The following is a 24,798-nucleotide window of genomic DNA, read 5'->3' as shown; positions in this document are numbered from 1 at the left end:
ATTCCCCAGAAATGTTCCCTCGTCCTCTCGCTCTGTATTTTAGTAGGAGGTGGATTCTCGGGGTGATGTGTTGCGATGAGCTGTATAAAGGGGAATTATGCGCTCTGCTATTAGAAGAGATGAATGCTGTGTATTAGTGAAGATTCAATCACTGACTGGCAGGAATGAGAAGTATTTTTACAACAACTGGCCAGACCTGTTTGGGGACCCTGAAAGCCCCACGTGTTCCGTCCTCTCATCCGTCCTCTCACCCATCCTGTCACCCGTCCTCTCACCCGTCCCCTCACCCATCCCCTCATCCGTCCCCTCATCCGTCCTCTCACCTGTCCTCTCATCCGTACACAGAATACTGATCAAAAGGACAGCCACAACGCAGGTGAAATCCACAGATATACAGTATGAGCAATCCAGATAAAGGTGTGATCCTCGGGGGAAGATATTATCCTGCACACAGATGACTTCCTGTCTGTCATATCCAAACATTGTGTCCCAACTACAGAGCGTACACACGTTACATACACACGTTACATACACACGTTACATACACACGTTACATACACACGGTGCATACACACGGTGCATACACACGGTGCATACACACAGTACATACACACGTTACATACACACAGTACATACGCACGTTACATACACATGTTACATACACACACACACAGTACATACACACGTTACATACACACGTTACATACACATGGTGCATACACAGTATATACACATGGTACATACACACGGTACATACACACGGTACATACACACAGTACATACGCACGTTACATACACACAGTACATATGCATGTTACATACACACAGTACATACACACACACGGTGCATAAACCGTATATACACACGGTCCATACACACAGCACACACACACGGTGCATACACACGGTGCATACACGGTATATACACACAGTACATACACACAGTACATGTTACATACACACAGTACATACACACGTTACATACACATGGTGCATACACATGTTACATACACACGGTACATACACACAGTACATACACAGTATATACACACGGTACATACACACGGTACATACACATGGTACATACGCACGGTACATACACACGTTACATACACGTGTTACATACATACAGTACATACGCACGGTACATACACACGTTACATACATACGTTACATACACACGGTACATACACATTGTACATACACATGTTACACATCGTACATACACGCAAAGCATACATATGGTACATACAGTGGGTGTGAACATGACAGGTATACACGTATATATGGTGTGTGTTATATGTAGTAGTCACACATACGTGTCTGCAGACATTCCTGGGATGGAGCCGCTGACAATAATACAATACAGAACACACTAACATCTCAAAAAGCCTAAAATTCAAAAGTGCAGTAAAAGTCGGGGTATTAGTCGGTCGGGGGTCGCTCCCCCGCGGGAATGACGCAGGTTGACGCACGTTAATTCTGTGCGCACGACATGCAGAACGCATTGGCATGATCCCAAAATAAAGGAGCGCTCCAAGCTGGCAGGTATGAGGGAACTCAGTGTAAATATTTTATAAAGTGTAAATCTTGTATAATAATAATAATAATAATATGTAATAACTGTTTTTATAATATGTTTAGTAAATAGAGCGGAAGACTCTGGAATGATTCCGCTGGGAATTATCGCTGGAAATTGTTTGTACAAAATATTATTATTTTTCTCTTGTGGGGAGGGACCCCCGTGTGCTGTGATATGAACGGTGTGCGGAGGTGTCGGCGTGCTGCATTGTGCACAGACGTGTGTGCTGGGCCGGCCCCGCGCTCCTGTGAAGTTGCTGCAGCTGCTGTTCTCTTGTCACTTTAAGAGGTCGGCCCTGAGGAGTGACCCCGCTGTGGGTTTGGCTCCGACTGGCTTTTTGGGATCTGACCGAGCATGGGTATGTGTATGAGAGAGAGACAGAGACAGGGGGCCAGGGGGAGAGACTGAGAGAGAGAGAAAGAGAGACAGAGAGAGACTGACAGGGGAGAGAGAGAGACGGGGCCAGGGGGAGAGACAGAGAGAGAGAGAGACAGGAGAGAGAGAGACAGGAGAGAGAGAGACAGGAGAGAGAGAGACAGGAGAGAGAGAGAGACAGGAGAGAGAGAGAGACAGGAGAGAGAGAGAGACAGAGAGAGAGACAGACAGAGAGAGAGACAGAGAAAGAGACAGAGAGAGACTGACAGGGGAGAGAGAGAGACGGGGCCAGGGGGAGAGACAGAGAGAGAGAGAGAGAGAGAGAGAGAGACAGGAGAGAGAGAGACAGGAGAGAGACAGAGACAGGAGAGAGAGAGAGACAGGAGAGAGAGAGAGACAGAGAGAGAGACAGACAGAGAGAGAGACAGAGAGAGAGACAGAGAGAGAGACAGAGAGAGAGACAGAGAGAGACAGGAGAGAGAGACAGGAGAGAGAGAGAGACAGGAGAGAGAGAGACAGCAGAGAGAGAGACAGGAGAGACCGGCAAATCCTGAGACTGCTGAGAGTCATTAGAAGAGAAGACGACTGTCCAGGAGAGAAGAGACGATTCTAGTCCCGGAGAAGAGAGGCGCTCTATTCCCAGAGACAGTTATATTCCAGGAGAGGAGTGACAAAATTTTTTTTGATGTGACAGGGAGACGAGGAACAGGGAGAAGAATACATTGGGGTGACGGAGAAGAATAAATTGGGGTGACAGAGAGCAGAATAAATTGGGGTGACAGAGAGAAGAATAAGTTGGGGTGACAGGGAGAAGAATAAGTTGGGGTGACCGGGAGAAGAATAAGTTGGGGTGACAGGGAGAAGAATAAATTGGGGTGACAGGGAGAAGAATAAATTGGGGTGACCGGGAGAAGAATAAATTGGGGTGACAGGAACAGAATCAGACACTTTGGGGTGACGGGGAGGTGACAGCAGACACAGAAGCCGGTCTCGCGGACAGGTGACTCGCCATGGCCAGCTTTAATTTGCCGCATTTGCCCCCCGGTGCCGAGGAGAAGGACTTCATCCAGGCGTACGAAGATGTCCGAGAGAAATATAAAGGTAATTCTTTAATTTCTCCCAGATTTTCCATGTATATCACCTGTCCAGGTTTTACGCTGAGATTACTGCCTGCAAGGGGTTAATAGGAGGGGGGTGTGCCACTGCCCCCCCCCCCCCCCCCCCCCTACTCAAATATGAATATATACATTGCAATGGGACATACCTGGCCGGCAGGTGACACTCAGCAGGGTGACAATGCCGGCTCTCGAGGCAAAGGTCATATACTGGAGATCAATACAGGAGGGCAAGAGACGGGGGGCTGACCTGTACAGAGATAGTACTGTATTAGAAAGAGTGTACTGTATACAAGAGATTGCTGTGTATATAAGACCATTCTGTATACTAGAGACTGCTATGTATATAGATATGAGACTGTACTGTATAGAAGAGACTGCTATGTACATAAGAGAATATAGACTAGACTATGTATAGAAGAGAGTGCTCTGTATATACAGTATGTATGGGACTGTATTGTATAGAAGAGAGTGCTCTGTATATAGATATGAGACTGTACTGTATAGAAGAGAGTGCTCTGTATATATACCTCTATGTGAGACTACACTGTATAGAAGAGACTGCTCTGTATATAGATATGGGACTGTACTGTATAGAAGAGACTGCTCTGTATATAGATATGAGACTGTACTGTATATAAGAGAATCAAGACTAGACTATGTATAGAAGAGAGTGCTCTGTATATACAGTATGTATGGGACTGTATTGTATAGAAGAGAGTGCTCTGTATATAGATATGAGACTGTACTGTATAGAAGAGACTATGTATATAGATATGAGACTGTACTGTATAGAAGAGACTGCTCTGTATATATACCTCTATGTGAGACTACACTGTATAGAAGAGACTGCTATGTATATAGATATGAGACTGTACTGTATAGAAGAGACTGCTCTGTATATAGATATGGGACTGTACTGTATAGAAGAGACTGCTCTGTATATAGATATGAGACTGTACTGTATAGAGGAGACTGCTATGTATATAGATATGAGACTGTATTGTATAGAAGAGACTGCTATGTATATAGATATGAGACTGTACTGTATATAAGAGAATCAAGACTAGACTATGTATAGAAGAGAGTGCTCTGTATATACAGTATGTATGGGACTGTATTGTATAGAAGAGAGTGCTCTGTATATAGATATGAGACTGTACTGTATAGAAGAGACTGCTATGTATATAGATATGAGACTGTACTGTATAGAAGAGACTGCTCTGTATATATACCTCTATGTGAGACTACACTGTATAGAAGAGACTGCTATGTATATAGATATGAGACTGTACTGTATAGAAGAGACTGCTCTGTATATAGATATGAGACTGTATTGTATAGAAGAGACTGCTATGTATATAGATATGAGACTGTACTGTATAGAAGAGACTGCTCTGTATATAGATATGAGACTGTATTGTATAGAAGAGACTGCTATGTATATAGATATGAGACTGTACAGTATAGAAGAGAGTGCTCTGTATATATACCTCTATGTGAGACTACACTGTATAGAGGAGAGTGCTGGGGAAGATGTGTCCCTGGGGTGGGGGAGACCCCTATATGTAGAATTTGGGGTGTGACACGTGCCGGTAGGGGGCCATCAGGAAGTGACATTTGGTTCTGGATTTGGCGGCCTGTGCGGCACACGCCGGGAATGGAATATAAATAGTTCTATTACTGGAAGGGGCTGTGAGCAGAGCACAGGAGACACATCTCTAGTACCAGGACTCACATGTCTGTGTTCCCCACACCGTCCAATCAGAGCTCAGGACTCACATGTCTGTGTTCCCCACACCGTCCAATCGGAGCACAGGAGACACTTTAGGGAATGAGAATTATTGGGGTCCCGTTAATAATCTCCCTGTGTCATTCTCATCTCAGATAGTGGATGGTCAGGAGAGAAGATAAGACCATTCAGGGGCCCCCCAGTCACCTGTTCACAGCCCCACATCTGTCACGTTCATTGGCAGCCGATAGGAGGTCTGGGGTGACTGATCTGCTGGGGGCCCCTGTATTACAAAGCGGGATCACATCCAGATACAAATGTATCGCTTTATATGGCTACAAGGAATCAAACTCCTGGAATTTCCTTATCTGAGGGATTTCCCCGGAATGTACCCCCCCCCCCTCCCCCAACACACACATACCTGTAATGTCAGGAGATAACAGCGAGTGACCCCCCCCTCCCCCCACAACACCAGACACCCCCCCCATCATTGTTCATACAGATCACCCCCCAACACAGACCATGGAATACATTGCAGTGCCTAACACCCCATTACCCCACACTGAGTTCTCATCCATATCAATGTATAATAATAATAGTGTGTGGGGGGGGGGGGACATTGCTCCTCTGGTGCAGGGACTGATGTGGCTGGCTCAGTGTTCTATGTACAGCACCGCGGTATATGTCAGAGCTATATAAATGTATAATAATAATAGTGTGTGACATTAGAGTGTAAGCTCCTGTGGTGCGGTGACTGATGGCTCAGCATTCTGTGTACAGCACCATGCTATATGTCAGAGCTATATAAATCGGAGGTGTAATAGATGACTATAGAGGCCCCGCCCTGTGTCTCTCCCACCTCTGCCCGGGCACCCCGCCGTGTATGTACTACTATTCCTGTCGGTGAAGCTCTCAGACCGGATGTCTGGCGGTATAAATAGGCGCTGGAGGAGCGCGGTAAATAAATCTGACATTACGTCTGTGAGTAGAAATATTCCAGAGGAGGAGATCTCCTCCCGACTCATCCACTGCTGGAGACCCGGCCCCGTGTGTGACCATTGATATTCTACAATCACTGATCTAAGACAACTGTCTGTGTGGCCCCCAGCAACCAATGGGATTTCAGGAGTCACCCCACTTTGCTGTACATGGCTGTATATATATATACTCACCGGCCACTTTATTAGGTACACCTTGCTAGTAGCGGGTTGGACCCCCTTTTGCCTTCATTCTTGGTGGCATAAATACAACAAGGTGTTGTAAACGTTCCTCAGAGATTTTGCTCCATAGTGACATGATAACATCACACAGTTCCTGCAGATTTTGTCAGCTGCACATCTATGATGCCAATCTCCCGTTCCACCACATCCCTAAGGTGCTCTATTGGATGAGATCTGGTGAGTGTGGAGCTCTATTGGATGAGATCTGGTGAGTGTGGAGATCTATTGGATGAGATCTGGTGAGTGTGGAGCTCTATTGGATGAGATCTGGTGAGTGTGGAGATCTATTGGATGAGATCTGGTGAGTGTGGAGCTCTATTGGATGAGATCTGGTGAGTGTGGAGCTCTATTGGATGAGATCTGGTGAGTGTGGAGATCTATTGGATGAGATCTGGTGAGTGTGGAGCTCTATTGGATGAGATCTGGTGAGTGTGGAGATCTATTGGATGAGATGTGGTGAGTGTGGAGACCATTGGAGGACAGGGACCTCATTGTCCAGTGGTGAGATGATTGGAGCTTTGTGACATGGTGACATTATCCTGCTGGAAGGAGCCATCAGAAGATGGGGACACTGTAGTCATAAAGGGATGTACATGGTCAGGTAGGCCGTGGTTTATAAACCATGATCAATTGGTACTAAGGGGTCCAAAGTGTGCCCATCCCCCACACCATTACACCCCCACCACCAGCCTGAACCGGTGATACCCCATCCCCCACACCATTACACCCCCACCACCAGCCTGAACCGGTGATACCCCATCCCCCACACCATTACACCCCCACCACCAGCCTGAACCGGTGATACCCCATCCCCCACACCATTACAGCCCCACCACCAGTCTGAACCGGTGATACAAGGCAGGATGGATCCATGCACCAAATTCTGACCCAACCATCTGAATGTCGGAACTGAAATCCAGACTCATCAGACCAGACAACATTTTTCCAATCTTCTATTGTCCAATTTTGGTGATCCTGTGCCAATTGTAGCCTCAGTTTCCTGACAGGATTGGTACCCGGTGTGGTCTTCTGCTGCTGTAACCCATCTGATTTAAGGTTGGATGTGTTGTGTGTTCAGAGATGATATTCTGCATACCTTGGATATAACGAGGGGTTATTTGAGTTACTGTTACCTTTCTATCATCTCCAACCAGTCTGCCCATTCTCCTCTGACCTCAACAAGGCATTTTCCTCCACACAACTGCCGCTCACTGGATATTTTCTCTTTTCCCCACCATTCTCTGTAAACCTGAGAGATGTTTGTGTGTGAAAATCCCAGAAATACTCAGACCGGCCCGCCTGCCACCAACAACCCATGCCACGTTCAAAGTCAATGAAATCCTCTTTCTTCCCCATTCTGATGCTCGATTTGAACTTCAGCAAGTCGTCTTCACCACGTCTAAATGCCTAAATGCATTGAGTTGCTGGCATGTGATTGGCTGATTAGCAATTTGTGTTACCGAGCAATTGAACAGGTGTACGGCAGTAAAGTGTATATGTGTGTGTGTGTGTGTGTGTATATGTATCTATCTATATATATATATTGATAGATAGAGAGATAGCTATAGATAGAGATAGATATATATCTATATCTATCTCTATCTATCTATCTATCTATCTATCTATCTATCTATCTATCTATCTATCTATCTATCTATCTATCTATCTATCTATCTATCTATCTATCTATCTATGTATAGATAGATAGATAGATAGAATGTACCATATAGGCCCATTGATCAGAGATGTTGGTCTGTTTCCGGTCTGAGCCCCTCTGGCAGTTGGAGATTATTATCCCGCCGGGGAAGCGGCTCCGTTGGAATGGGCGTGGCCTGACTGTGGGGGAGATTTACTAAAACTGGAGCAATCAGAATCGGTACAGCTGTGCATAGCAACCAATCAGCTTCTAGCTTCAGTTTGTTCATTTAAGATTTGACACTGAAACCTGGAAGCTGATTGGTTTCTATGCACAGCTGCAGCAAATTCTAAGTGCTCCAGTTTTATTAAATCCCCATGGGGATTATCCACAAAGACCGAGAAATCCCGCCCCCGAACCCCGCCCCTCGCCGTGATTTGTTACATTGTTCTGCCGATTGTAACATTTTCAAAGTTGAAATCTGTGAAAAGTCGATTGTTGACTGAGGTCAGCTGGCAGGAAGTTCGTTCTCCAGATCCCCGCACTGAATATTACGACTTAATCCCAGGAACATCCCACACCTGAGCATTTCGTAAAATGTGCGCAAAACTGGAAAAAAAAAAAACGCATGAAAACACACGGAGGGGGAAAAAAAAAAACACGCAAAACTGATTGCCGCAAAAAGTTACCTGAGCTGCTGTGCCACATTTTTTCCCATGGAGGACAGCCCATTGAAATGAATGGTCTGCCCTCTATGCGCGTTGTGCAAAAACACGCACAAAATCGCACATTCACAAGGCGCTAGCTGTGAACGAGGGGCCTAAGACTTTGGGGGGAAAAAATGGAAACTTTCATAAGTCGCTACAAAATGAATTTGCTAAAATAGGAGGAAATCATCGTTCTGAGTGCAGATTCACACTAGAACGTGGTGCGGGAAACCCGCGGTCCGTCTGCGTTTCCCACGCCACGTTCAAAACGCATTGGGGTAGATTTACTAAAACTGGAGCGCTCAGAATTTGGTGCAGCTGTGCATGGGAGCCAATCAACTTCTAACTTCAGCTTGTTCAATTAAGCTTCTACAAGAAGCCCCCCGTTCACATCAGCGCCATATGACATGTCAAATTGCAATGCCAAATCGCAGCCTATTGTATTGTAAGTGTACTGTCTTCCTCAATGTTTTAAAGCGCTGCGCAAACTGTTGGCGCTATATAAATCCTCTATTATTATTATAATGCTGGCAACTTCCAAATCGGCGTGATGCTGGCTTTGCGGGTGCCACACTGATTTCCAAAAGTATTCCTGCAATACTTTTGGCGACTTCAGTTGCGACATCTCTGCCTGACCTCGTGCAGATTTCTTTCAAATCGCCCCCCCCCCCGAACTCGCACTGAAATGCGGGTTTGAAATCGTTGCGATTTTAGCTGAACTCACAAGATTTCAAACCCGCGTTCAGTGTGAAGGAGGGCTAAAACCTGGAAGCCGTTTGGTTCCTATGCACAGCGGCGCCAGATTCTGTGTGCACCAGTTTTAGTAAATCATTCCCAATGTGTCTGCGATCTTCCTGTGGAGGATCGCATTGTACCAAAGCACCATATGATCTGGTTACTTATGCAGGTGGGTCATATCACATGTGACTCCCACAGGAATCGCACCTCTGTGCAAATCGCATTGCGATTCTGTGTGGTGCAATTTGAGCACCATGGTTTTGTATGGCTCAAATCGAACCACATCCACATGAAAAGGGTGCAGGCACCTTTTTTTTTTTTTTTCTTTTTTTGCTGCACTGGAAACGGATCGTATGGGTGTTCATACCCAGGCGATCCGATTATAGCAAACGCACTGCTTTCTGCGACCTGGTTTTTGAGGTGTTGTAAAATTTTTAGTTGGCACCCCGCAGCAGACAGTGCAATAGCTGTGCGTTTCCTGCATCGAATCAGTGTGAGCCGAGCCTAAGGCTGGGTTCCCATTGCAGTACGGAGCGACTCACAGAAAGGGGGTCCGGGGCGTCTCCATTCACCGTTTCAGGTCTGAATTTTTGGCTGAATTCGGACCTGAAACGAACCAAAAGACGCAGAGGACCCCCTTTGCAAATTCGCACTGCAGCCGCTCCGGAGATGTGTGAACTGGCTCCATAGAGAGCCGGGCACAATCTCCTGACATGCGAATTTAGTGCGGGGAGGAAACATGCATCCAAGTCGCAGTAGTGTGAACCCGGCCTTAAAGTGCTGCTTGCAATACTTTTGGAGTGATCCGGTGCTATTTCAGTCTATTCAGATGTGAAAGTAGTGGGAAATGACTGCGCTAAACCAAGATAAATAAAGAAAGCTGCTAGCACTCAAAGTCCAAACAAAATAAAAAAGATTATAGTGTAGCGCTCAAAAATTATAAAACTGAATTTAAAGTATACGTGACATATAACCAACGTGAAAAATAAACCTAAGATCCTGAGTTCACTGTTGTGAAAAAAAAGAAATTATTGATAAAGTTTAACAAAAAGTGTCCATCAAAAACACAATAGTGAATCTTCAAACGAGAAATGTAAATGGTGTGAACAGTTGAAGTCAGTTGGGACGAAACGCGTCAGTCCTGCTACGCTTGCTCCCCATATTACTCTTTGTTTCATTCTTACTTGTGATCTCTAGTTTTTATGTACTAATTTTTTATATGATGTACCGCAATTTTAAATGTAAATGGTATGGACAACATAAACTGAGAGTGAAGTTGTAGGTTGTGAAGAAATCCTCTGTCATAAGAATGTATAGATGGGTACTCTTAACCGAATATGGTGGACCCACTTTACCAGCGGTAGTGGGTCAATCGAGCTTATGTGGGCCGAATGCTGCGCGGTTTTGGCTTCAGCAGGAGAGGGATCACTCCAGGCAGGTTACGCCCACTCTTCAGCGGTTTATGGTCCAGGCAGGGTTCCTCGATCCTTATAGTTCTCCTGTATAGCAAAAAAACCTCCACTCTGTGGGGAAAACCCTCAGTAGGTCGGAGTATGGACAGAGGTCAATCGAACCGAGGTAAGAGTGGGAAAAAGAGAATATTTAAAATTGCGGTACAGCATATAAAAATGAGTACATAAAAACTAGTGGTCACAATTAAGAATGGAACTAAGAGCAATATGGGGAGCAAGCGTAGCAGGACCGGCGCGTTTCGTCCCAACAGACTTCAACTGGGGCAGTTGTTGTCCACACCATTTACATTTCTCGTTTTGAAGATTCACTATTGTGTTTTTGATGGACATTTTTTGTTGAACTTTATCAATATTTTCTTTGTGAACTCAGGATCTTATGTTTATTTTTCATGTTGGTTATATGTCACGTATACTTTATATTCAGCGCTACACTATATTCTTTTTATTTTAGTCTATTCAGATGACTGGGATGAAAAACTGAATCGCAGAGGAACGCCAGCGTGTTCCTGTGAGATTCCTGGTGTGAAACGGCCCCCCGACAGCGACTTTGGGCTCCATTCACACCTATGTGACATGCATGCTTTCTGCAGTGCAGGAGAATGTGTAATGTCCTGGCAGGCGTCCCAAAGGTACCAGCCAATGCACATGCGCTAAATCACATCACAATTTATGGAGCGTTGTAGTGCCATGACGATTTAAAAAAAAAAAAAAAAAAAAAAGGTCCCTGCACATCTTCTGTGTGATTGTCGCCTGTAGTAGAGTCCATTGAAAGGAATGGACTGCCCTAGATGCTCTGTCACCTCTCCACATTTGTTATGTTACAGCCTTAATCCAAAATGGATTCAATTCATTAATTTCCTCCAAATTCTACAAACAATACCCCATAATGACAACGTGAAAGAAATTTGTTTGAAATCTTTGCAAATTTATTAAAAATAAAATGAAAACAATCCCAATTACAGAAGTATCACAGACTCCTCCCATGTACATAAGTATCACAGACTCCTCCCACGAACATAAGTATCACAGGCTCCTCCCATGTACATAAGTATCACAGACTCCTCCCACGTACATAAGTATCACAGGCTCCTCCCACGTATATAAGTATCAGACTCCTCCCACCTACATAAGTATCACAGACTCCTCCCATGTAAATAAGTATCACAGGCTCCTCCCATGTACATAAGTATCACAGGCTCCTCCCATGTACATAAGTATCACAAACTCCTCCCATGTACATAAGTATCACAGACCCCTCCCACGTACATTAGTATTACAGACTCCTCCCATGTACATAGGTATCACAGACTCCTCCCATGTACATAAGTATCACAGACTCCTCCCAAGTACATAAGTATCACAGACTCCTCCCATGTACATAAGTATCACAGACTCCTCCCAAGTACATAAGTATCACAGACTCCTCCCAAGTACATAAGTATCACAGACTCCTCCCAAGTACATAAGTATCACAGACTCCTCCCATGTACATAAGTATCACAGACTCCTCCCATGTACATAAGTATTCACAGACTCCTCCCACGTACATAAGTATCACAGGCTCCTCCCATGTACATAAGTATTCACAGTCTTTGCTCAATACTTTGGTGAAGCTCCTTTGGCACCAATTACAGCCTCGAGTCTTTTTGAGTATGATGCTACAAGTTTGGCACACCTATTTTTGGGCAGTTTGTCCCATTCTTCTTTGCAGGACCTCTCAAGCTCCATCAGGTTGGATGGGGAGTGTCGGTGCACAGACATTTTCAGATCTCTCCAGAGTTGTTCAATCGGGTTCAAGTCTGGGCTCTGACTGGGCCACTCAAGGACATTCACAGAGTTGTCCCGTAGCCACTCCTTTATTATCTTGGCTGTGTGCTTAGGGTCGTTGTCCTGCTGGAAGATGAACCTTCACCCCAGTCTGAGGTCCAGAAGGCTCCGGAGTTGGTTTTCATCAAGGATGTCCCTGTACATTACTGGATTCATCTTTCCTTCGATCCTGACTATTCTCCCAGTTCCTGACACTCAAAAACATCCTCACAGCATGATGCTGCCACCACCATGCTTCACTGTAGGGATGGTGTTGGCCAGGTGTTGAGCGATGCCTGGTTTCCTCCAGAAATGACGCTTGCCATCCAGGCCAAAGAGTTCAATCTTTGTTTCGTCAGACCAGAGAATTTTGTTTCTCATGAGTGTCCTTCAGGTGCCTTTTGGCAAACTCCAGGCAGGCTGTCATATGCCTTTTACTGAGGAGTGGCTTCCTTTTGTACACTCTACCATACATTCCATGATTGGTGGAGCTCTTCAGAGATGGTTGTTCTTCTAGAAGGTACTCCTCTCTCCACAGAGAAACACTGGAGCTCTGTCAGAGTGACCATCGGGTTCTTGGTCACTTCCCTGACTAAGGCCCTTCTCCCCCGACCGCTTAGTTTGGCCGGGCAGTAGGGTTGCCACCTCATCCCTTTACACCCGAGCACATATGAAGTACACAGGTTCTGAGGCTAATTAAATGCAGATAAGGTGTGAGTTTAATTACCACCTTACTCAGCCACAGAAGCTGTGTAATTCATATGTGTTCGAGTTTAAAGGAATGAGGTGGCAACCCTACTGGGCGGCTCTAGAATGAGTCCTGGTGGTTCCAAACGTCTTCCATTTATGAATGATGGAGACCACTGTGCTCATTGGGACCTTCAATGCTACAGAAATGTTTCTGTACCCTTCCCCAGATCTGGGCCTCCATAAAGTCTCGGAGGTCTACAGACAATTCCTTGGACTTCATGGCTTGCTTTGTGCTCTGACATGCACTGATAACTGTGGGACCTCAGATAGACAGGCGTGTGCCTTTCCAAATCATGTCCAATCAACTGAATTTACCAGAGGTGGACTCCAATCAAGTTGTAGAAAGATCTCAAGGATGATCAGTGGAAACAGGACGCACCCGAGCTCGATTTTGAGTGTCATGGCAAAGGCTGTGAATACTTCTGTACATGTGACTTGTTCGTTTTTTGTAATTTTTAATACATTTGCAAACATTTCAAACTAACTTCTTTCATGTTGTCATTATGGGATATTGTTTGTAGAACTTTATGGAAGATAATGGTGTAGATGAGAGGAACGGTCTGAATCATCTGTAAAGTAATAGAGAGATATCACCTTTTTGTCTTTTTATAATTTGGCATTTTTCCTCCCCCCCATGTGGAGGAGCTGTGTGAAATATTCACACTGACCTGTGAAGGAGAGACGTGTGAAGTCGGTGACATCTGTGGGGCTCAGGCCTGCTCAGCTGTGCTACAGGAGGAGGTCCACCATCCACAGAGGATCTGAGACAGATCTCCTTCATCATCACCTCCTCACATCATTACAGGTATTTCTATAGTGCTGACGGTGACATACTCCACATTCACGTCATTCCCTGCCCTCAAGGAGCTGACGATCTAACATCCCGACCTCACATGCACACACACACGTACCAGGGCACGCAACAGGTCTTTGGAGGAAACTCTTGCAGGCACATGGAGAGCATGCAATCTCCACGCAGATAGCGGCCTGTCTTGGGGGGGTTGAACCCAGGACCCCAGCGCTGCAAGGCAGAAAGTTGGCCATACACAAGCAGAATTTCCTTTCTACGTTTTTCATTTTAACCACTTAAGGACCAAGCCTATTTCTGAGATTTGTTGTTAAAAATGTTTTTTTTTTTTGCTAAAAAACTACTTAGAATCCCCAAACGTACTTTTTTTTTTTTCTAACACCCTAGAGAATAAAATGGCGGTCGTTGCAATACTTTCTGTCACACCGTATTTGCGCAGTGGTCTTACAAGCGCACTTTTTTTGGAAAAAATCCACTTTTTTTGAATTTAGAAATAAGACAACGGTACAGTTAGCCCAATTTTTTTTTATATTGTGAAAGATGATGTTACGCTGAGTAAATTGATACCCAACATGTCATGCTCCAAAATTGCGCCTGCTCGTGGAATGGCGATAAACTTTTACCCTTAAAAAATCTCCATAGGCGACATTTAAAAAATTCTACAGGTTGCATGTTTTGAGTGACAGAGGAGGTCTAGGGTTAGAATTATTGCTCTCGCTCTACCCATCGTGGCGACTCCTCACATGTGTGGTTTGAACACCGTTTTCATATTGCGGGCGCTGCTCACGTATGTGTTTGCTTCTGCGTGCGAGCGAGATTTAAAGGAGAATGATGGGAAAATGTTTTTTTTTTTTTTGCGGCCAAATAAATTTCTAAAGGGCTTGTTCACACTTGCTTTTAATTCAATGGGGCTGCTCTGCAAGCGCTCCCCCGCAATGCACGTTGTCTGCGGCACGCAAGCGCAAGGGTTCAAGGGTTCAAAGCAGGCATTGAGGAGCGCCTGCTCACCGCTTGTCAAAATCCCTCTGAAGTGCGATAGAAATGCAGATCACTCTTCAGAGAGCATTTGACAGGTGGGTGTGCTTGAGTTACATAGTAGGTGAGGTTGAAAAAAGACACAAGTCCATCAAGTCCAACCTATGACATGCCCTCTGAAAAAAGGGGACAAGGGGACATTATTCCTGACACCCCCGGGCCACAGCCTCTGCAGCTAGAAGGGGTTGTGGTTGGGTGGGGGGGGGGGCAGTAAAAGTGTGCCTCAGCTCCATGCTTTTACAGCCGGTTGACACCATGGAAACAGTCCAGATGTGCTCTGGATGCGTTTCTGCAAGCGTGTTTTTGGGTAAAAATGCACAACCAAGGGTTTTACCTCCCCCCCAACTACTAGTGTGAATATGGGGTTCGTTTGGGAGAGTCCATTTGTTCCAGAATCGAATGTTAAAAGCGAATGAAATTTTGAAGCAGGACATTCATCGAATGTACTAAGAATTTTCCTTCAAACGTTGGAAGATCTCCTAATGACTGCCCAATCATAGGAGTTATTGGTGGACCTAGAAGGAGTTATTGGTGGACCTAGAAGGAGTTATTGGTGGACCTAGAAGGAGTTATTGGTGGATCTAGAAGGAGTTATTGGTGGATCTAGAAGGAGTTATTGGTGGACCTAGAAGGAGTTATTGGTGGACCTAGAAGGAGTTATTGGTGGACCTAGAAGGAGTTATTGGTGGACCTAGAAAGAGTTATTGGTGGGCCTAGAAGGAGTTATTGGTGGATCTAGAAGGAGTTATTGGTGGATCTAGAAGGAGTTCCTGGCAGGTCCTCAGAGAAGATCTGGGCTGAGAGTGCCCGGCCGTGGCTCTGGGGTCATTGACTTGGAGCCCTTGCCAAAAAAGCCCTTTAGGGCACCTGAATCCAGAGGATCACCATGAAAGCCAGGCAGCTGGCATTTTTTTTTTTTTAGAAGGAGCTCATTATTGGCAGCTGCCGTTAGATGGCCCAGAGTGGGTTTAGCAAGGTCTGGGTGATGTGGTGGAGATCCGGAGAGTATGGAGGGGGTCCTCATTCCCTCAGTCCCCCTCCCAAGTTAGGACAAATCAGAGTCCTGAAGTGACCCCCCCCCCCGAACTGGTTCACATGGGATCCCTATACTAGATTCCTGGAGATTGGGTGATGTCGGCTCTGAGGATATGATGTGGATTTGCTCCTTGGTCATTAAGATTCCCAGACGTGTGGGGGGGGGGGGTATCGGATGACGGGGACACCTGTGGGGGTTTCACACCTTGCCGGGGGGTCTGTGATATCCATCAGTGGCGGCCTGTCACCTGTCAGGCCCTCATTAGGGTCCCGTCCCCCGCAGGACAGGTGACAGCGAGGACGGTGTGAAGAATGACGCAGAGCCCGGCCCCAGCTGTCACCTCCACTTATTGTCACCTTTTATGGGATGTCACAGCTGGGGCCCCGGATCAGATGTATCCTGTCTGGAGGGAGATCACAGGGCTCCATCCCGGGGGCCAATACACTGGATGTGTGACCATACAATCAGAGGGTGCAGCAACTAGAGGACTGGTGACCCGACCTTCCATCTGTATACAGACCAGGCCTTCCATCTGTATACAGACCAGGCCTGACCTTCCATCTGTATACAGACCAGGCCTGACCTTCCATCTGTATACAGACCAGGCCCGACCTTCCATCTGTATACAGACCAGGCCTGACCTTCCATCTGTATACAAACCAGGCCCGACCTTCCATCTGTATATAGACAAGGCCTGACCTTCGATCTGTATACAGACCAGGCCTGACCTTCCATCTGTATACAGACCAGGCCCGACCTTCCATCTGTATATAGACAAGGCCTGACCTTCGATCTGTATACAGACCAGGCCTGACCTTCCATCTGTATACAGACCAGGCCTGACCTTCCATCTGTATACAGACCAGGCCCGACCTTCCATCTGTATACAGACCAGGCCTGACCTTCCATCTGTATACAGACCAGGCCCGACCTTCCATCTGTATACAGACCAGGCCTGACCTTCGATCTGTATACAGACCAGGCCTGACCTTCGATCTGTATACAGACCAGGCCCGACCTTCCATCTGTATATAGACAAGGCCTGACCTTCGATCTGTATACAGACCAGGCCTGACCTTCGATCTGTATACAGACCAGGCCTGACCTTCCATCTGTATACAGACCAGGCCTGACCTTCCATCTGTATACAGACCGGGCCCGACTTTCCATCTGTATACAGACCAGGCCTGACCTTCCATCTGTATACAGACCAGGCCTGACCTTCCATCTGTATACAGACCAGGCCCGACCTTCCATCTGTATACAGACCAGGCCTGACCTTCCATCTGTATACAGACCAGGCCCGACCTTCCATCTGTATACAGACCAGGCCTGACCTTCGATCTGTATACAGACCAGGCCCGACCTTCCATCTGTATACAGACCAGGCCTGACCTTCCATCTGTATACAAACCAGGCCCGACCTTCCATCTGTATATAGACAAGGCCTGACCTTCGATCTGTATACAGACCAGGCCTGACCTTCCATCTGTATACAGACCAGGCCCGACCTTCCATCTGTATATAGACAAGGCCTGACCTTCGATCTGTATACAGACCAGGCCTGACCTTCCATCTGTATACAGACCAGGCCTGACCTTCCATCTGTATACAGACCGGGCCCGACCTTCCATCTGTATACAGACCAGGCCCGACCTTCCATCTGTATACAGACCAGGCCTGACCTTCCATCTGTATACAGACCAGGCCTGACCTTCCATCTGTATACAGACCAGGCCCGACCTTCCATCTGTATACAGACCAGGCCTGACCTTCCATCTGTATACAGACCAGGCCCGACCTTCCATCTGTATACAGACCAGGCCTGACCTTCCATCTGTATACAGACCAGGCCCGACCTTCCATCTGTATATACAGATCACTCAGCAGTTTGGGGTGCCTCGGATGTTTGGCATTTATAAATCAGTAAATCCTGGGAGGTGTGATGATGGGGGCAGGGAGGGGTGTGAGGCTCTGACATGCCCCCTCTGCCCGGCTCACAGCTGGCACACGGACTGTGTAGATGGCACCGGGCCCCGAATCTCACAGATTTCTAATCCCTCCAGTTTTTGAGGTTCTTTCTATTCCTTTCATGAATGCAGAGCAGGATTTATACTCCGGTAGACACAGGTAGAATCACCTGATCCATGATTGGGGGGATGGGGTCACTGCAGTCAGACCCGGGACCTCATTGTTTTCTTATACAGTTGAGCAATACAGCTGGGTCACCTCCCCGCCCCCAGCCCCTGATTGGACAAAGAGGGAGAAGCAGCAAAGTGATGACGTCATCCTTCTGCTCTCTCTTCCTATTACAAAGCTTTCGGTGTTAGAAGTTACATGGAAAGAGCGTTGTCACCCTATAACAGGAAGTAGAATTGATAGACAGGGACAGAGCGTTGTCACTCTGTAACAGGAAGTAGAATTGGTAGACAGGGACAGAGCGTTGTCACTCTGTAACAGGAAGTAGAATTGGTAGACAGGGACAGAGCGTTGTCACCATTACAACAGTAAGTAGAATTGGTAGACCGGGACAGAGCATTGTCACTCTGTAACAGGAAGTAGAATTGGTAGAAAGGACAGAGCGTTGTCACCATTATAACAGGAAGTAGAATTGGTAGTAGGACAGAGCGTTGTCACCGCATAACAGGAAGTAGAATTGGTGGAGAGGACAGAGCGTTGTCACCGTAATAACAGGAAGTAGAATTGGTGGACAGGACAGAGCGTTGTCACCGTATAACAGGAAGTAGAATTGGTGGACAGGACAGAGCGTTGTCACCCTATAACAGGAAGTAGAATTGGTAGAAAGGACAGAGCTTGTCACCCTATAACAGGAAGTAGAATTGGTAGACAGGGACAGAGCGTTGTCACCGTATAACAGGAAGTAGAATTGGTAGACAGGGACAGAGCGTTGTCACCGTATAACAGGAAGCAGAATTGGTAGACAGGGACAGAGCGTTGTCACCGTTGTAACAGGAAGTAGAATTGGTAGAAAGGACAGAGCGTTGTCACCGTTATAACAGGAAGTAGAATTGGTAGAAAGGACAGAGCGTTGTCACCCTATAACAGGAAGTAGATTTAGTGGACAGGACAGAGAGTTGTCACCGTATAACAGGAAGCAGAAGAAGGACTTTCATGGCAGATTAAGAGATTATTTTAGTGACAGCTGCAGATTAATAAAATGGAACAAGACTTTTAAAGTGATATGAACATGTATGGATTGTATGAGATCTGATTGATCGGGTTTCTATACAATCATTACTCCATCTGGTAATAATTTCCATTGTGGGATGTTTATTTGGGATGATCACCTCTGTATTATACTGATTATTATCTAACAATCCATCCAGTTCAGCAATGACTCCAGCTCTGTACAGGAGATACATTGTTTCCATTCCGCACATGTCTCCGATCGATCGGATACAAAGTTTCCATTTCTCATATTCTGTTTGATTTGTTCCGATCACATCGAAGCAAAATCACCGCCCTGTGGCTGATAATCCAACAACCGGAACAAATGATTGATCAGAATGCAAATCTCACATTTGAAGTGTAGATTGTAAGCTCTGGGGACAAGCAGCATTGCGTTCCCTACATTATCAGTTGTCAGCAATATTTATTATGAATCTGTCACAGCATTGAAGCACGTGTAACAAAAAAAAAAGTCCCGAACATTTCCCTGTGTGTCACCTGCTGGTCTATGTTGGTGCTATAGTAGTGAGTGACAGGACTATGCGGAGTGTTGTGTGTCATGTGGGCCCCACATTGCTGTGTTCCCAGGAACTGGTGAGGAGGTGCGGGTATGTGTGGGCGGTCCAGGTATTGACATCTAGGTGGTGAAGGCTGTAAATCTAGTTGTGTGGATCTGTCTGTAGTACAGAGAGAGGCCGCCCTGTCCTGGCCCGGTGCCAGGGTGCAGAGGGTGAGGGGGGGGGGGGGGGGGGAACGGCCGACTAATCATTAATGAGAGGGAAATGAGAATTTAATATGATCCTTACAGGGTGGAGCAGCGAGGGTGGGGGTGGGGAATATATCTCAGGTATGGGGTCATTCTCTGTTGTAAGGTTGTCATTAGAAATACGGGGGTGCAGCTGGGGGGTTCATATCTAAGCTATGGGGTCACTCTGTATTAGGACTATCTTCTCCCACTTGTCTGGTGAGATCTCCTTCTTCTTCCCTATCTCAGATACAGTATGTGATCACTCCTTAATGGTCATCAGATGAGGGATGTGTGGATCATACAGGGCCACTCTATGATGGGTGGAGTAGTCATTGGGTGAAATTTGGGTCATATCTCAAATATGGAGTCATTCCCCATCATATGGGGTAGTCTTAGAACATGGTATGGGGTATGGGTCATATCACACAGATATGGGGCCACTCTGAGGCAGGTGGAGAAGTCATAGGATGGGGTTGCGTCAGATCTCAGATATAGGGGCGTGCCATATTCGGGGGGGAGTAGTTATAAGATGAGACTTGGGGGTACATTGAGGTATAGGGGTACTCCATGTCGAATGGCATAGTCATAGGATAGTGTTGGGTCATATCTCATATATGGGTCTTTTGGTGTCAGGTGGATTAGCCATAGGATGGGGTCAGGTCATATCTCAGATTGAGGGGCATTCCATGTCAGGTAGAGTAATCACAGGTTATACTATCTCAGCTGGAGTAGCCATAGGACAGGGTTGGGTCATATCTCAGATTTAGGGACACTTAGTGTCGGGTGGTGAAGTCATACAATGGAGTTGGATCCTATCTCAGTTATGGGCTCACGCCATGTTAAGGAGTAGTCATGGAACGTGTTAGGAGGTGTGGGTCATATCTCAGATATGGAGTCACTCCATGTTAAGGGGTAGTCATGGAACGTGTTAGGAGATGTGAGTGATATCTTAGATATAGTGTCACTCTATTTTGAAGGGTAGTCATGGAACACGTTAAGAGGTGTGGGTCATATCTCAGATTTAGGGCTACTCTGAGTCAAGGGGTCATCATGGAATGTGGAAGGGGGTGTTGGTCATATCTCAGATATGGGGTCACACTGAGTTAGGGGGTCATCATAGAATGTGGAAGGGGATGCGAGTCATATCTCAGATATGGGGTCAATCATTCCATGTTGGGGGGGGGGGGGGGTAGTTGTGGAATGTCGGAGAAGGTGTGGGTAATATCGTAGATATGGGAGCATTCCATGTTGGGGGGTAGTTGTGTAACGTGAGTGGGGTGTGGGTCATATCTCAGATATAGGGTCACTCTGAGTCAAGGGGTTGTCATAGAACATGGAAGGGGGTATTGGTCATATCTTAGATATGGGATCACTCCATGTTGGGGGGTAGTCATGGAACATGGTAGGAGGTGTGAGTCATATCTAAGATGGGGTCACTTTGAGTCAAGGGGTTGTCATGGAATGTGGTAGGTGTGGGTGATATCTTAGATATGGGGTCATTCTGAGTCAGGGGGTCATCATGGAATGTGAGAGTCGGTGTAAGTCATATCTGAGATGCGCTATAATTCCATGTTAGGGGGTAGTCATGGAACATGGTAGAAGGTGTGGGTCATATCTAAGATGGGGTCACTTTGAGTCAAGGGGTCGTCATGGAATGTGGAAGGGGGGTGTTGGTCATATCTCAGATATGGGGTCATTCCGAGATGAGGGGTAGTCATGGAATGTGGTAGGAGGTGTGGGTCATATGTTCGATATAGGGTCACTCTGAGTCAGAGGGTCCTCATGGAATGTGGGAGGGGGTGTGAGTCATATCTCAGATGTGGGATAATTCCATGTTGGCCGGGTAGTCATGGAACATGGTAGAAGTCGTGGGTCATATCTAAGATGGGGTCACTTTGAGTCAAGGGGTCTTCGTGGAATGTGGAAGGGGGGGTGTTGGTCATATCTCAGATATTGGGTCACTTTGAGTTGGGAGTAATCATGGAACGTGGGAGGGTGTGTGAGTTATATCTCCTATGGGGTCATTCCATGTTGGGGGGGGGGGAGTTGACATGGATTGTAGGAGAAGATGTGGGTGATATCTTAGATATGGGATCACTCCATGTTGGGGGTAGTCATGGAACATGGTAGAAGGTGTGGGTCATATCGAAGCTGGAGTCACTTTGAGCCAAGGGATTGTCGTGGAATGTTGAAGGGGAGATGTTGGTCACATCTCAAATATGGGGTCACTTTGAGTGGGGGGTTATCATGGAATATGGGAGGGGGTGTGAGTTATATCTCAGATATGGGGTCATTCCATGGGGTGGGGGGGGTTGACATGGAGTGTAGGAGGAGATGTTGGTGATATCTTAGATATGGGATCACTCCATGATGGGGGGTAGTCATGGAACATGGTAGGAGGTGTGAGTCATATCAAAGATGGGGTCACTTTGAGTCAAGGGGTCTTCATGGAATGTGGAAGGAGGGATGTTTACCATATCTCAGATATGGGGTCACTTGAGTTGAAGGGAATCATGGAACATGGGAGGGGTTGTGAGTTATATCTCAGATATGGGGTTATTCCATGTTGGGGGGTTGACATGGAGTGTAGGAGGAGATGTGGGTGATATCTTAGATATGGGATAACTCCATGTTGGGGGGGGGTAGTTGTGGAACGTGGGTGGGGGTCATATTTTAGATATAGGGTCACTCTGAGTCAAGCGGTCGTCATGGAACGTGGGAAGAGGTGTGGGTCATATATCAGATTCGGGGGACACTGTATGTTGGGGGAGGAAGGGGGGTAGTCCTGGAACATGGAAGAAGGTGTGGGTCATATCTCAAATATGGGTTCACGCTGAATCGAGGGGGTTAGTCATGTAATGTGGGAGGGGGTTTGGTCATATTTTAGACGTGGGGTCACTCCATGCCGGGAGGGGAGTTAGTCATCAGACGTTCCATTCTGGATATGTGGGTCACTGCCTGTGTGTCATCAATACTCTTCAGTATAAAGTCCCCACAATCCGGAGTTCTTATGTATCAAAGTGTCGGAGCGGCCTAACGTCCCTTCCCCAGGAATAGCCCGTGTCCTGGGCGGCATTCCCAGCTGTGCTCCCTCGTCACTGCTGACAGCCGGAGGACGGGGCTGAGTGTGTGCCGAGATTATTACTGGTCCTCTCACAGCTCCACAATATATAGAAGAGGCAAAGATGGACAGGGAGCTCCACCATAGCAGTGGAGCTCAGGTAGAATTCAGGTCACGTAACCGTCCAACACAAACCCATAAGGTGTCAGAACCTGTCCATTGGGACCCGTATCCTGCATGGATCCTCACAGGACGCTTGGATGTGAATGGGGCCTGAAGGTGACCATGTATGTATCGATTTCCGATTGATCCAAGTGATCGCAACAATCGATTCATCATTGATTAAAATCTGGAACAATTGAGCACAGATAGTATTGAATAAAACTAAAATCTTTTGAAAACAATCTTTTTTTTATTGATCGGTGTTGCAGTCATTTGTCTGAAACGCGCAGATATTCATTCTATTGATCAAAAACGATTAATAAAACTGCGCCATGGCCGATTGACTCGCCAGTGTCGTAATTGATCAAAAACATACTAAATATATTGAACAGAAGAGATTTAAGATTCTTCATTCTTCTACTTCATTCAATCCCTTTAGTCACATAAAAGAATTTCAGTGATGATTTTTGATACATTGTATATAATCAGGTTGTGTCGTGTGTGTGGTCGGCGTACAGATGTAAGCCCCTATGTCTATGAGCGGCGGGGATTGGCGGGTTGTATGTTGGGCCTGTGCCCAGTCAGTAGACGTATCTGACATTTATACACAGCGATTGTCTTCTGCGTTGATGGGTGATGAGATCATGGAAAGCCGGGAGCGATGTTTTGTCTTGGCTCCTCCACTCCGCCTGTATTCCAAACAGTAGCGCCATGGCGTCCGGCTTCCATAAAACGGCGTGTAGAGGAGCGCTCCGCTTCCACCGCTTCTCCAATACTGAAGAATTCTCATCACTATGTACCGTACTAGATGACTGCAGCTGGGAAGTGACTGCCAACCCTCAGTACAGGAGCTTGGATAAAAAGTTCTTCATTTGATGGGGCTCTATACCACTCATGATGTAACCCCCCCCCCCCCCCCACTTCCAAATATATCTTGACTAACCCCCCCCCCCCCCCTCAAAAATACACAATGCCCTGCCCAGGCCAATTTTTAGCTTTCAGCGCTGTCACACTTTGAATGACAATTACGCGGTCCTGTAAATTAAACCCATATGACAATTTTTTGCTTATGTTTCACACAAATAGAGATTTCTTTTGGTGGTATTTAATCATCACTGGGTGTTTTTTTTTTTTTTTTTTTTTTTTGCTAAACAAAACAAATGAAAAAAGACCAAAAATTTAGAAAAAACAAAACAAAAACATTTTTGATAGTTTTTTTTTTTATAAAATTTGGCAAACAGGTAATTTTTCCACTTCACTAATGAGGTGGCACTGATGAGGCGTCACTAGTGGGCACTGATGAGGTGGCACTGATGGGCTTTGATAGGCGGCACTGAAGGGCACTAAGAGGTGGCACTGATAGGCAGCATTGATGGGCACTGATAGGTGACACTGATGATGAGGCACTGATGGGCACTGATTGGCGGCACTAGTAGTCATTGATGAGGTGGCATTGATGAGCTCTGATAGGCGGCATTGAAAGGCACTAAGGGGTGACACTGAAAAGCGGCATTGATGGGCACTGATAGGTGACACTGATGAGGAGGCAATGATGGGCACTGATTAGCAGCACTGATAAGTGGCACTGATGAGGCAGTACTAGTGGGCACTGATGAGGTGGCACTG

General features: G+C 46.3%; 1 protein-coding gene across 4 annotated transcripts in view; it reads left to right on the top strand.

Annotated features, from left to right (window-relative positions):
* The window catches only part of PLEC (plectin), a 292,355-nt gene that overhangs the window by 54,894 nt on the left and 212,663 nt on the right, over positions 1-24,798 (top strand). Inside the window, exon 1 of one of the 4 annotated variants that reach the window (XM_073632335.1) lies at positions 1,832-3,058. The exons of the other annotated variants lie outside the window; for them this stretch is intronic. Coding sequence (XP_073488436.1) covers positions 2,968-3,058 — 91 coding nt within the window. The 5' untranslated portion in view covers positions 1,832-2,967. Of the gene's footprint in view, positions 1-1,831; positions 3,059-24,798 lie in introns of those variants that run through there. 4 annotated transcript variants of the gene reach the window in all.

This window comes from Aquarana catesbeiana, linkage group LG05 (genome assembly GCF_042186555.1).
Source record: "Aquarana catesbeiana isolate 2022-GZ linkage group LG05, ASM4218655v1, whole genome shotgun sequence".
In the NCBI taxonomy this organism is placed as follows: Eukaryota; Metazoa; Chordata; class Amphibia; order Anura; family Ranidae; genus Aquarana; species Aquarana catesbeiana.
This window is presented reverse-complemented; position numbering and strand designations above follow the sequence as displayed.